Genomic DNA, 13,274 nt, shown 5'->3' with positions numbered 1-13,274 from the left:
TCAAGTCACGGCTGCTGGTGATGTCAATGGTTCTTGGCTACCCTGTGATTGACCGGCTGTTCGAATGCTAAACATCAGTATCAGCATTTCACACTCTGCTCTGCATTTTACACACATTTCTTGTTCGGTTTTGCCTGAATTTATTGTGGCATTTTTTGCATTGAACTTTGGCAAAGTGTCAAAACGATGCGAGGGCGGGCGACCAGAGAAGCGCGAGGGGAGCGACAGACGAAACTATTTATATTTATATGTATGCCAGTGCTAAAAATATTCTTAAAGCAAATGGAAATCAATGTGGGTTGATGGACTATAAGCTACTCCTTAAAAATCTTATTATTTAAGTATTTACATGGATATTATTTATCATCAACATTTCATATTACGAAGACTACAAAATTTTTAAAATTATGGTTCTTGTCTAGACTAACCCTAACCCCAATCTAAGCCATGAAACTTTACTATTTTATTGTCTGTGACAATTTATAAAAATAAGAGCTTTATAACCTAGGAATTGCTTCTATAGGAGTGATTAACCAATTATTTTTGAATTTTATATAATAAATAGAATTATTATAGTAATGTACTAATAATCTTAAATCTTATTCCTTTATCACAGCCGTAAGCTTCCCTTTTCGTTGTGCTGAGAACTCAAGTTAGGTTTTCTAAGATTTCTACTAAAATACGATAAATCACCAAGATGCCCTGCTTTATAAACCTATATACCCCATACAACCGCCAAGAAATCATTAAATTACCGCCCGGTCTATCGATCTTTTCAGGTTAAGGTTTTAGCTTGGCACTAACTAAATTTAGAGCAAAATTCCGCCAATATTGAAGACTCTTTAGTGGGGCAAGCCCGTATGTGATTAGACCGCAACACCGCTGCTGCATTTTGGCAAAGTGGATCAGAATGTGGTTCAGTATTCCGCCTGCCGTTCAACAAGTGTTTGCAATGCCACCATTTCAGCTGCCGATCGCATTTCATTGGCCATTCATCAAATTTTAATGGCACTAACAAGATAATTGCATGGTGCTTCGGGTTAAGAGCAACGCCCATGGTTTTGTTTTGGTTTATTTTCGCTCCTTTTAAAGCCATTAAGTACTTGCCTTTTGTCCTAGTTACTGACTAACTGAAATTGACTTTTCGTTCATGCCTGTCAGTGTTTTTTGTTTTTTGTATTTTCGTTGGCCCAAAACACACACGCGAGTATTGATTTTGTGTGTGGTGTTGTGTTTACGCGACGCTGCAGCTTCTCCACTTTTCCCCAGTCACTTTCCACTTTTGCTTTCCTTTTCCCGTTCCCTTCGTTTCACACTTTTCCGGGCCGTTGTTTCATAATATGTTCCCGATTCTCGGAATCGATTGACCAGCTTAACTTGGCCAACTTATGTTTTCAACCTTCTTAGGGCTATTCCACTGCAATTTGCATTTGACCCTCGCCGTGGTCTCTCGGTCGCCTTTTCCCCGTCGATTTGTGACTTTTCCTTCACTGTGTTTTCCTATTGATTTACGGCTCTCGCTCACACAACACAACACTTTAGTGCATCATTCGGCTGCCTTGATTTTCAAACTGGCTTTTCAATTAACCGTGCTCACTTGCCAATTGTTTAATTCACTAATTTCCATAATTTATCAATTGTTAAAAGATAAGTTAATGGCAATTTCTGCTCGTTGGCTTTTTATATTTGTTAATTTTGTAATTTATTTAGCAGGTCACACGCAACGACATTGACAACGACGGAGACGACTGCGGATTTTCCGATTTTCCCTTAACGCTTTTTGACAGTTTTGGCGCATGACGCTTTTGCCGTATGCTGCGAGTGAGCTTTTCGGCATAGTTAGTGTTGGAAAATGCGTCGGGGAAAAGCTTACAGCATAAGCTTTTCGTGGCGCGCATTTTTAAGGTGGGAAATGAATAGAAATTTAAATTTATTCTTGTTAAAAATGTCAATAAGAGATTAACATAATGAGGAAGTGCAAATATATTAATATTATTTTAAAAATATTTGAAAATTAATGTTTCCTGTTGTGAATATATTTATAATTTTTTTTGTTTTTTTTTCCATTTTCCTCTTAAATAATATTCAAAACTCTCCTTTTCAGTTAATGTTTTCCACTTTATTGTGAACGCTTGAGAGTACAAGTAATTTAGCTTTGTAGATTGCATTTCTTTTTTTTTTTTGGGGCAGCTTACACGTTTACATATTAGTTAATTAAAAAATGAACTTTTCATGAATAAATACATAAATACATAAATACGCACGAACGGGGAAGTACACGACATAAGTATATGATAGACACTGAAATGAATGGATTAAACGAATAAATCTCCACTCTCTCCCTCTCTCTATTTCTAGATTCGAGTCGCTTTGATATCCTTAGACTTAGGCATAGTCGCGGGCTCCCTCCAGTTTGCGCATCTGAAAGGTTTAGAAATATGATAATACCGTAATTAGTTGGGTATCTAAAGCAGGGATGCAAACCGATCGAAAGTGTGGACGGGTTCGGTTGGTAGGATCACAGATCTATATCTTAACAACGGTTCACAACAGTGGCTTAGATTAGTTTTGCGTGCAGGTAGCAATAGCTTTAGTAAACGAATATCTGCTGCTAAAGCGATAGAAATTAAATATTAAATTTAAGAATTTAAGCAAGTAAAATTTACTAACTAAGGTTATGATCAGTTTGCATCCCTGAAATCAAGTAAGTTTGGGGTATTTACAATGCAGTTAGTGAGTGTGTGAGAGGTGTTTCTATGTGTGTGTGTGTGTGTAATGAATAGATGAGATCATTGATCTGTGATCACTGATCAGTAGAATGACTCCTCGCTCCATGCGCTTATCAACCTGACTCTCACCTCACGTTCATCGGCGTGCGTTCGGTACTTCTCCGATGCCTCGTTCACCTTCGGCACTGGTTTCGCCTCCAGGACCTGTGTGTACAGCAGGGCAGCAGCCACACCTCCCAGCACTGGTCCCACCCAGTATACCCAGTGAGATGTCCAGATATCGGTGGCAAAGGCAGTGCCCACTGTACGGGCTGGATTCATGCTGGCTCCGGTGTACCGAATGGTACCCAAATGACCCAAAGTCACTGCCATGCCAATGGCCAGGGGTGCCGTGTAACGAGAGTCGGGCTTGTTGGGATCACAGGCTCCGAAGACAACGAGAACCAGCAGAAGTCCCAGGAAGAACTCGATTCCCAGGCCCTGCAGTTCCGTGATGTTGTTCGCCAACGAGGTGTGACCCAAGCCATTGTAGTAGTCGGCATCGATGAGGGTCTAAGGGAATATATTTTATGAGAAATTCTTTATTATTCTAATTAAGAAGTATGACTAATTGCTTGTTTACTAAGTTTTAAATATGGAATATTTGTTTTCTAATAAAATAGTAACAAAATTAAGTTGTTTTTGAGTCATTTTCATAGTCATTAGTCACATGAATTTTATGGCAAGTGCTTTGGATTGAATCATGGACTTAAAAGCATGTTTTTAATGTTTATAAAAACTTATTTTTTAAAAAATAAGTAAGGTTTAAGATACTTGTGTACAGTATAAATTCAAGGTTTTTATTCTTAAAATTGATAACACAAGCTTTATGGAATATGTAATTTAAAAAAGAAAAGATAAAAATAAAATGCAGCTCAAGTTTGTTTCTGCACTTAAGAATTATCAACATATTAAGAACACGAGCTGTTGACATTGCCACAGCCGATTAATTTATCTACTCAATGAAGGAAAACAATTGCCGAAACTCAAGTCACTTTTTAAGCCACAACCGGATGTGGAACAATCAAAAAATGTATCATACGAATGACACCATACCATGGCTCATGGCACTGAGATCAGTGCACTTGAAATATATTTTGATAAGTTATTGAAAGTTATTTTATATTATTATATATAAAGTGTGTAAATCTTTAAACACCTTCTCACCTTAACAGCTGCCGTTCCAGCAATGGAACCCAGACACTGGAATATGACATAGAAGAACGCTCTGATCACGCTGATTCGTCCAGCAACCAACATGCCAGCGGTAACAGCAGGATTCACATGTCCGCCACTCAAGTGGCCAACAATCTGTAAAGCAGTATTAACTTATTAAAAACTCTAAAGTATCTTGGTAAGAACATCTCACCGTTATGGCCATGAAGATGGCCAGGCCAAAAGCCAGGGCCTTAAAGGTTCCATCCTCAATTTGAGTGCATGCACCGCAGGCAAAGAAATTGAGGATCAGATTGCCCAGGAACTCTCCGATCAGGGCCTGCCACAAACGCAGCTCCTTGGACTTGAGCTGGGTTAAATAAATATTTTATTTTAGTTTCTTAATATTTTTTTATTTATAATTTAAGAAACTTTTCTTAGAGCCAAACTCACCTCATTGAGACCCAGTGAATACTCGAACTTTCCCATCTTTTCCGCTTTGCTTTCCAACTAAAACTGGCAGACTGAAAAGAAAATTGCAAAGAAAAATCAGCAATGCAAATCGCAATCAAAATCGTAAATGGAAATGTTTTTTGAAAATATATGTGGACAATTGTCGGACATGAACAGGTACTTAACCACCAATGATGGTCACTTTTTGCACTCATTTAAGGTGCGAAATTGTTTTGGCCTTTGGCGACACTTTAACTATCTGCATTTCCGCTGCAATTGCCTAGGTTTCCTAATAAGTTGACACTCATGTCTGGTCTTTAATTAAAACAGACTTAGTTTTGGTTGGGCTTAGTAAGAACAGAAGCTAGAGAAGACTTTATAGCTTAAAGTAGAGTGAAAAGTATTTTTACTGCCATAAAGCAGAGCCAAATCTTCATTTAATCATTTATTTTTCAGCTGTTTGGGCATGTTTATGTACTTTACTTAACCCTTTGTCGCTGTTAAAAAAGTGGGGCCATAAAGGATCCCTCTTAACTCTACGAATAGCCCATCTTATCAGCAATTGCAGCTGCATGTGAGAAAATATCAGAGCAAACAGAATGTATGATATTTAATTGGCAACGAGTCATAAAAGTGAGGTAAATATTTGAGCACTCGAAACTGAGCAGTTAAGGGGTTAAGGGGGATCTCAGGAGGCTAACTCACCGCGGGGGGATTAGGCCTGTTTTTCTGTTTCTACAGAGAGTGGAAACTGTTTGCTTTGCTGTTCTTATTTGGCACAATGCGGTCACGATCAGAACCAAAAATGGGCTAAGACTTGTTGACCATGCCCCCACATCAGCCTCAAGAGCTTTACAAATATATAAATATATATATAAAGATATATATATATCATATAGCATACAGCATATTCGATTTGTAATTTTTCCATGCGATCAATCAGCGTCCGTTCAATGTTAATTCCCATTTTGTATGCTCAGAAAACTCTTCAAGTTGCTCATCACTTTTTCTATTTCTATTTTTCTAATGCAATCTTAATGAATTTCGTGTCTTATTTGCGTCATCTATGGGTCCCCCCGTATCGATATCAGTCAATAGACTCAAGTGCTCTGATATGGAATCAGTTCTGAGAGTTCTGAGAGGCAAAGGAGTGTGCTGGATGAGCAGATAGTAATTGAATTGACTTAAGGTTGGTCTTGCGGATAACTTGAATGCCTTGTAATAGAGATAGAAAAAATAAAACAACCAACCCACACACAAACATTCCCATTGACTGACAAACCCAAACTGGGTGAAAAACCTGTGAGTTTTAAATATTTGTCATAGCCCGGGGTTAATCATCAGCATTGTGATTTCAGTAATTTCAGCATGTAATTATAAACTCAATTACGTTCCATGAAAAGTTATTATAATTGGCCAGCTACTAACTAACATTCCATAGTTCAGATTCACACTATTTTCACTATACTCTTCTTTCAGGCTTATTAACGTCCCTATCGCTGAACTAAAAGGTGTAAAACAAAAACGTTATGAGGGGGCCATGAAGAAAATCTAAACAATTAATCGGCTTTGATTAAAGTTTGTTTTGCGATTACTTTGGCTAGCAATTTCCAAAACGATAAGCTGACTTTATAATTGGAAACCTAATACCTCCAAACCCATTTTTCGCCTATTTGTGGAATTTTCAATAGCCAGCTAATAAGCGAGTCGAGTCCGTGCCAATTCGTTGAATATCCGAAACAATAATAAAGTAAAAGTTTGCTCAACAAATTGGCACAAACGGCGAGAACAATTCACACATATTTTCGCAGAGCCAACAAAGTCGAAATGCATTTCAACGCATTTCAAGTTGATTCCCCATCATTTGTGGTATTTTTGTTACTTTCGAAACGTGTATTAACGTCGGGTTCATGAACTTGAACTCAAACCGAAATGAACCGAAAAGGCGGCTGCTTAAAATGTGTGTTCCAATAAAATTTAATTACATGCAAAAATAATGAAGAATGTCGTTAAGAAATGTTCAAACAGCACACACAAAAAGACATTCGTCATTAATTAAAGGAAAATATCTAGATAACAGGCTTATAAATCTTCTGATGAGGTCATGTCTTTGGTTTTGGTTTCGTTATTGATATTGGTATGTATCTGTATATACATTTTTATTGACCATAAAAGTAGGTAAACAAATTATGTGGCCATTTTGAGGTTATTTTGTCTCTAAGGCTGTTTTAAGTAGGATTTATTGGCTTTAAAGTTATGGCTATTAGGGAATGTAGTGTGTGAAAGTAGTCAATTATTTTAGAAATATTGCTCTCACATGATGTTTACATAAGTTAGAATCATCTTTTAATGTTCTAAGGCGTTTGAGTATTTTATAAAAATATATTTTATCAACTTTAATCTCTTTTGTTAATATTTTCGACTTAAAACTTAAGGTAAAAGTAGTTTTTTAGCCTCTTAACGCCAGCAAAGTAATGTTAAATAATGTTTTCCTCTATTTTAAACTTTTTTTAACCTCTTTAACTCTTCACTAAGATCTAGCCCAGTCCCAATTGCGTACGTCTGCTGATGGCATTTGGCGATATAGACGTCTATTGCAATTGTTTGCCGCAACTTTGTCACTTAAAAAGCCATAAAACTTACTTAAGCTTTGAATTTGTATGCAACGCCAGGCGTAGGAGAAGCTGGAGTGATAAAAGGGGGGAAAGTACAGCAGCAATTGCAGAGTTACAGAGTTACTACCTCCCACACACACACACGTGTTGTGTCAAGGGGGGAGGGGTAGGAGTTTACAGTGAAGCCCGCATAAAGATGGCAAGCAGGCCACTCCAATTACCAAATCACAGAGCAGAAAATTGCCGTGGTCAACCCATCAATCAGAAGTGTCAGATATGAAACGAACTGAATGGCCGTAGGCTATGTAAGTCCCATTACCATATCATCGGATCATGGCATTGCCGAGTCTAATTAACCCTACAATACCAAAACATATAGAAATCTTAAAAGCTTAAACAGATCGCACGATCGCATCGTTTCACGCAACGATGGTTTCGAAAACAAAACAATATACAAAGTTATATGTTATATATAAATGTTTTTGGCAAGATTCTTATTCCTGTATTTGTGGCTTTTAATTACTCAGAATTACGCTGGCGGACAAAAAGTAAGAATTCTACATAAATTGTTATATTTTTACGATTGACACATGCGAGAGGCCATTCTTGCTGATTTTGTTTATCTCTTTTTATAGAAGAATCCAAGCGAAAAAGTAAAATCAAGATCAAAGTGGATTTGACAAAATATAAAGAAAGTGGGTGGAACAAAATGCAAGAAAGGTATAACAGCATAAGTTACAGTGCACTGGAAGAAAGTCTACAGTTATTGTTAAGATTTAAACTGATTTAAATTATTTAAAATGAAAAATGATGACAGATTCTAAGAATAAAAGTGTGGTGTATTGATTTTTAAATTTAATATATAAATTTTTTTATTGATTTATTTTAATGATTATAAAAGAAAACTTTATTAATTTAAGTGATATTTTGGTTTAACAATAATAATCAATATTAAGAAATTGAAATAAAATGTACAAAAATATATTCACTTGGAAAATGTTCTTTCACTGCTACGTTAATAACTAAAACAAGTAAATAAACTAATAAAAATTAATTAAATTAATTAGTATACAAATTAAAGTGATTTTAGTTCACAACTTAAAGTAATGAGGTTATCAAATATTTTTTAATTTTCAAGAACATAAAATTCACAACAACAAGGACATTAAACCCCTTATGCTGCTATGTAAATTTAAAACTATCCAACTTTGTCATTTATTAATAATCACTTTCAATTAGATGTTTACCTTGTTTTGTTATTAGCTCACTTTGGCACCTTTGCACCTGCTTACGAACTTGGCAACGCGGCAACAACAACTAACACCTAAACTTGCACTTAACAAATATTTAATTGAATTTTGGCAGGAATATAGAGAGTTTCGCTCCTCGAGCGATCCGCGCACTTTGACTCGACGACAAAAACTGCGCGACCGCTTTTGGCAGCAACAAAACCAAAGCCCCCAAGACGAGAGCTACCTGAAAAGAGATTAAAAAAAAGAGCGAGAGAGCGGGAGAAACAATGAGAAGAATTCTAGAATTATGAGGAGAGCGCGGGCGCAGCGATTAAAACGGACGATTTAAAAATGTGCGATTATCTGGAAATTATTAAATGACAAAAACACGAAAAATCAAAACTCACCACACCCCTCGGCGATCAGTCGGGACACGAACCAAGTGTAAACATTAATAAATTTGAAATTGCCACCAATCGGCTATCTGAAAGCAATTTAAGCGAATATTTATGAACTGCAAATAGTTATTAAATAGAGTAATATTTTTCCCACCCATCACAAACGTCAGACATTGACGCTTGCAGAAAAATTTCCATTAGATTTTCGGTTTTCTTATCACACAAAGCGGCCCACAAAATTGTGTCTTTCACAAACAATTTCTTTAATTAATTTAGTGCTTGGCAACTTGCAGACAATATTTTTCCCATAAAATATTGACGTAGAATCAAGTTTTCTTTGTTAAACTGATAGGTAATTTCTTTACAGGTGATACAATAAATTGAAATAATTTATTAATGAGTTAAGCTAAGAAATCAAAGCACACTTTTATGAGGCTGCCATAAATTTCGTTTAGCCAAAATTTTATGGCAGTAAAATACAGTGTAAAATTGTTTCGATGTATAAAATATTTTTTTTTTAATTTTTGAACTTAAAGGATTTTATATATATATATAAAACTACAGAAATAAAATTTAAATGTAGATTTAAAATAATAAAATAAATTTTGCTATAAAAAATAATAGTATTCATAATGATTATTAAAAAGATGATTTAAAATAAATTTTGAATGAATTAAAAAATAATAAAAAAAGTATACATTTGTCACGATGTTGTTTTTAAAACTTACAAATTTAATTATTATATAAATGTTAAATTTATTTCAATGATCTTAAGATATAGAACCTTTAATAGTCCTTTTTGACCTTTAAAGGATCGTTTTGTTGTAAATCTGCAGATTTTTATTGACTTCAAATGTATCTCCTTAATAAATATATTACCCATAAAGCCGCTTAAGAACATATTATTCATGGTTAAGGTTATACCATTACTTTTCCGAGAAATATAAAGCATGACTAAAGTACTTGGATAAATTTCAATAAATGTATTTGTAGATAAATTACTGAAATGATTCATTTACATAACATAAACCATATATATATATTTTTTATATTTACCCAGAAAGGCTAAACAAACAAGCATAAATCATTGTAGTAAACTCTCCTGAAGTTATGACACACCAATCCCAGCAACTACTTTCCTTTGATAAAGATCTCTTCTGATTTACTTGGCAGCAAGTAGAATACTTCTTTGCTGAAACAAAAACGGAAAGTCAAATCCCATCCACATTTCTGTTGAATGGTAATGTATGAACCAAACCTACTCCTCTTGACACTTGGACTCCTGACTCTTGACACCTGACCAACGCCCACTTTTTAGCCACAATACAATAGTTCCAACGATGACCTTGGCCCGACATTGCGCCCATTTGCATATGAACTGTAATCCTTTGGGCAGGGCTTTTTGCTTATTTTTCCTGCCGACCAAGAAGCCTCACTGTGAAATATGGAAAAGCAAAGTAATTGTGTCCTGACTGGCGAAATAATAAATTAGAATTGTCCGGTCATGGAGGCCCCCAAGTGGGAGGCCATTAATTAAATCAGACATAGCTGGGAATTTAAAGCTGGCAGTTGGGAAGTGACGTGATCTGGGAGATTGGACTATCAAGTGCGCTTTGATTGCCGCTTGAAATCGCATTGCAAAAAATCTAAAAAAAACTTCGGAACGTCTGTGAAGGCTTATCAGCATCGGACAAAGCAAGTTCTCATCAATTGCCTCTTTTTATTTGCCCATTACTGTGCCCCAACTTAATGGGCTCTCGATATATAACACGTACGCCATAAGTCAACAGCGGCCGTGCCTAACTTCATAGAAGTAATCAAAGAGAACAAAAACAAAAAATCTTAAAAAATTGAAAACAAAACAAATCGCTAAGCTGCGACAAAATCCAAAAAATCCATTCTTGATGTATTTTTATTATAAAACAAAAGCCAGCACCGAGAACAAAACCTAAAAAACCAAAGAAGTTGAGCAAACACAAATGGCAAATTGTACGACGAGTACGGCCAAGTGCTTGTGTCAATCACTGTTCGAGTGCTGCGAACTTTTTTTGGGAAAGGAGATGTAGTGGATTTTATATATTTTTAAGCTTAATTACCTGAAATTTTTTTTTTACGGTACGGCACGCGCTTCAACATTGCTCATACGCAGTGTGTTTAATTCAGGAAATGAAGTATACGCCTCGTGCGCCAGAATTAACCTTAACATTTGGTCTTGGAGAATGTGAGTGGGGTGTATGTATGTATGTATGATCCATGACCAGAATTCGGTCGAGATGCCCGCATAAGATTTGCTTCTACGAAAGCTCTTCGAAATATATTTCCCACGGCGCATGCGTGAAGACAACATCAACAATAACTAGAGGTTAGTCATGGCTGCAAAAATATATGATGGAGTCTCGAGATGGAGATGAAGAGATGTAGAGATGTGGTTGAAGGCGAGGCAGGGCAGGGGCTGAGCGACAAGCGACTGAAAATGTGCAAAACAAATAGCTCAACAACAATTCAACATTCAACATTCAACATTTCGAATTGGACTTGGACGAGGCTTGCCAAAAAAATAGTGAAAAAAAACAATAACGAGAACTGAAAGACCAGACACAATAAAGCCAAAACGCCAACAGCTTCAAGCAGCGGCCTTATTGAAACATTATGTGTGATATGGGTTTACAGTGAATATGGGTTAAGGGGAACTCTACGTACTCTTGTAAGTACTTACATTTATATTACCGTCATATAAACTACGAGCTTAAGGCTTTTCTATTCTTTACTATTTTCTGTGATTAAATGTCATTTGTCTATCGCTATTTAGTTCTGTTTTTTACATAAAAAACTCATTTAATTTTTTATTTTTGAGAAGGTTTATCGTCTCTCTAACTATCTTGTTGACTGCCTTATGGCTCTAATAACACAGAGTTAATATTATTAATTAAATACAACAATAAATGATTAAAAAAGAACCAAATACATTGAGAAATAATGCTTATAAAAATATATAATAAAGATATAAGCAAAGTCTGAAAAACTTTTAACAAATATAAAGATTTATTATAATAAAAATAAGTTTACAAAATTAATTACCCTAAAATTAACAAAAAAACTATAAAAGTTTCAAAGTTTTTAACATGTTTCCTTCTCGAATTTTAATGACTTGTTAATATTTTTATTTATAAAATTGTTTCTAATAATCTTCCTCTTAAATAAGGCATCTCAAGCTGAAATCTTTTCTCAAAAAGATATTTCCCACAGAAACTTCTTTGAGTAGAACACCCACTGATCACTGTACTGCCCAAGTATCATATATCATATCTAGAAAAAAAAACACCTGAGCAAGCCATAATCAGAGCGCTGTCTGAATTTGCATAGACCAAAGTCTGCGACTTCGGCACTCACGCATCTTGGACGGACTCACATTCACACTTTTTACAGCGACCGCTAACCAAGATTGATGGAGTGTCAAACGCCGGAGATAGAGCATCACTGAATGGAGGAAAAAAGTTAAAGAAAAAAGAGCGAAGAGGGGGTGGCCTATGACATTGACCTTTATTTGATATTATTTTTGTGGCTCCTACTCGGGCTAAATCAATCATAAGGCGAAAATCAGGCACACGCTCCTACTTTTTTTTTCGCCACCTGATTGAACCAATTTCGGGGCTTTTAATTTTCTACCGACTCATTCGTGGTTATTGTGAATTATTGAAAATTCATTTCATTTTGTTTATTAGCCGCCCCCCCTATGGGCAGCACACAGATTATTATCGTTTCTCTCTTGTATTTATTTTGTATTATTTTGTATTATTTTTTTCCAATTTCTTCTTCTTCAATCCACTTGCCGATCGGCAGTTACAATTGCAAAAGTTTCAATGTCACTGAGGTCTGCTTACGGTTATTATAGTTAACGTTTTTCGAATTGTTTTCGAAGCATCACTAGGTCCGAGTGCAGAGAAAACAGATAATTGCATGAAAAATAAAATCAAATTCAATTTGGTTTTGGCTTTGGTTTTAAGTTTTTGCAATTGCAACTAAGATATGGGGTTATCATCTCATGGAGTTTTCATCTCTTAGCTAAATGGGTTTTATACACATTTTATGGGACTTATTTGGCTGTTTGGAAGTATTTTTTCCATGATTTTTCTACTTTCCCATATAAGCGATGCTTGAACTTACTTTGGGGCATAAAAAAGAATGCTTATAACTTATAGACCAGCTATCATTAAGTACATTAAAATACATAAATAATTTCCATACATACAAAATGACTTTTAAACAATATCAATTTATCTTCTGTACATTAAAACTTACCATAAATTACAAATAAAATTATAATAAAATAACAAAACTAACTTCCTGATGTCCCTACCCCATGCTAAAATATCTTCATAACTCATGTAACTGCTGATAATTAATAACCCCCACCACCTTCGATGAAAATCAATTTGTGTTAAGAATATAATACCAATTAATTATTACTATATCTACCCATAAAAATCATAAATTAAATAGAAATTAATGTGACTCTAATTTGATGATTTCGACTATAGTACAACCATCTAATTCCAACGATCAAATTATGAGTCTTAATTGGTTTTTTTTACTCTTTGAGGAAGCTTAGGGGAGGGTGTTACTGCCATGAATGAAAAGCCAAGATGAAAAGGA

General features: G+C 35.3%; 1 protein-coding gene across 2 annotated transcripts; it reads right to left on the bottom strand.

Moving 5' to 3' along the window:
* Nucleotides 1-2,097: 2,097 nt before the first annotated feature.
* On the bottom strand, nt 2,098-8,428 carry LOC108106559 (aquaporin AQPAn.G). Of its 2 annotated transcripts, none has more exons than XR_001772402.2 (6): nt 8,239-8,428; nt 4,377-4,447; nt 4,138-4,293; nt 3,936-4,079; nt 2,724-3,281; nt 2,098-2,421 (listed from the first exon to the last, which is right to left on the bottom strand). XR_001772402.2 is itself a non-coding variant. In XM_017213723.2 (6 exons), exons 2-6 carry the CDS (start codon nt 4,410-4,412, stop codon nt 2,386-2,388), a joined length of 795 nt encoding a protein of 264 aa, XP_017069212.1. In that variant the 5' UTR covers nt 4,413-4,447; nt 8,239-8,427; the 3' UTR covers nt 2,098-2,385. The 2 variants fall into 2 exon arrangements, 1 of the variants encoding a protein (XP_017069212.1); XM_017213723.2 differs by having other exon boundaries at nt 2,859-3,281; nt 8,239-8,427.
* Nucleotides 8,429-13,274: the final 4,846 nt, after the last annotated feature.

This window comes from Drosophila eugracilis, unplaced genomic scaffold (assembly GCF_018153835.1).
Source record: "Drosophila eugracilis isolate 14026-0451.02 unplaced genomic scaffold, ASM1815383v1 contig_90, whole genome shotgun sequence".
In the NCBI taxonomy this organism is placed as follows: Eukaryota; Metazoa; Arthropoda; class Insecta; order Diptera; family Drosophilidae; genus Drosophila; species Drosophila eugracilis.
This window is presented reverse-complemented; position numbering and strand designations above follow the sequence as displayed.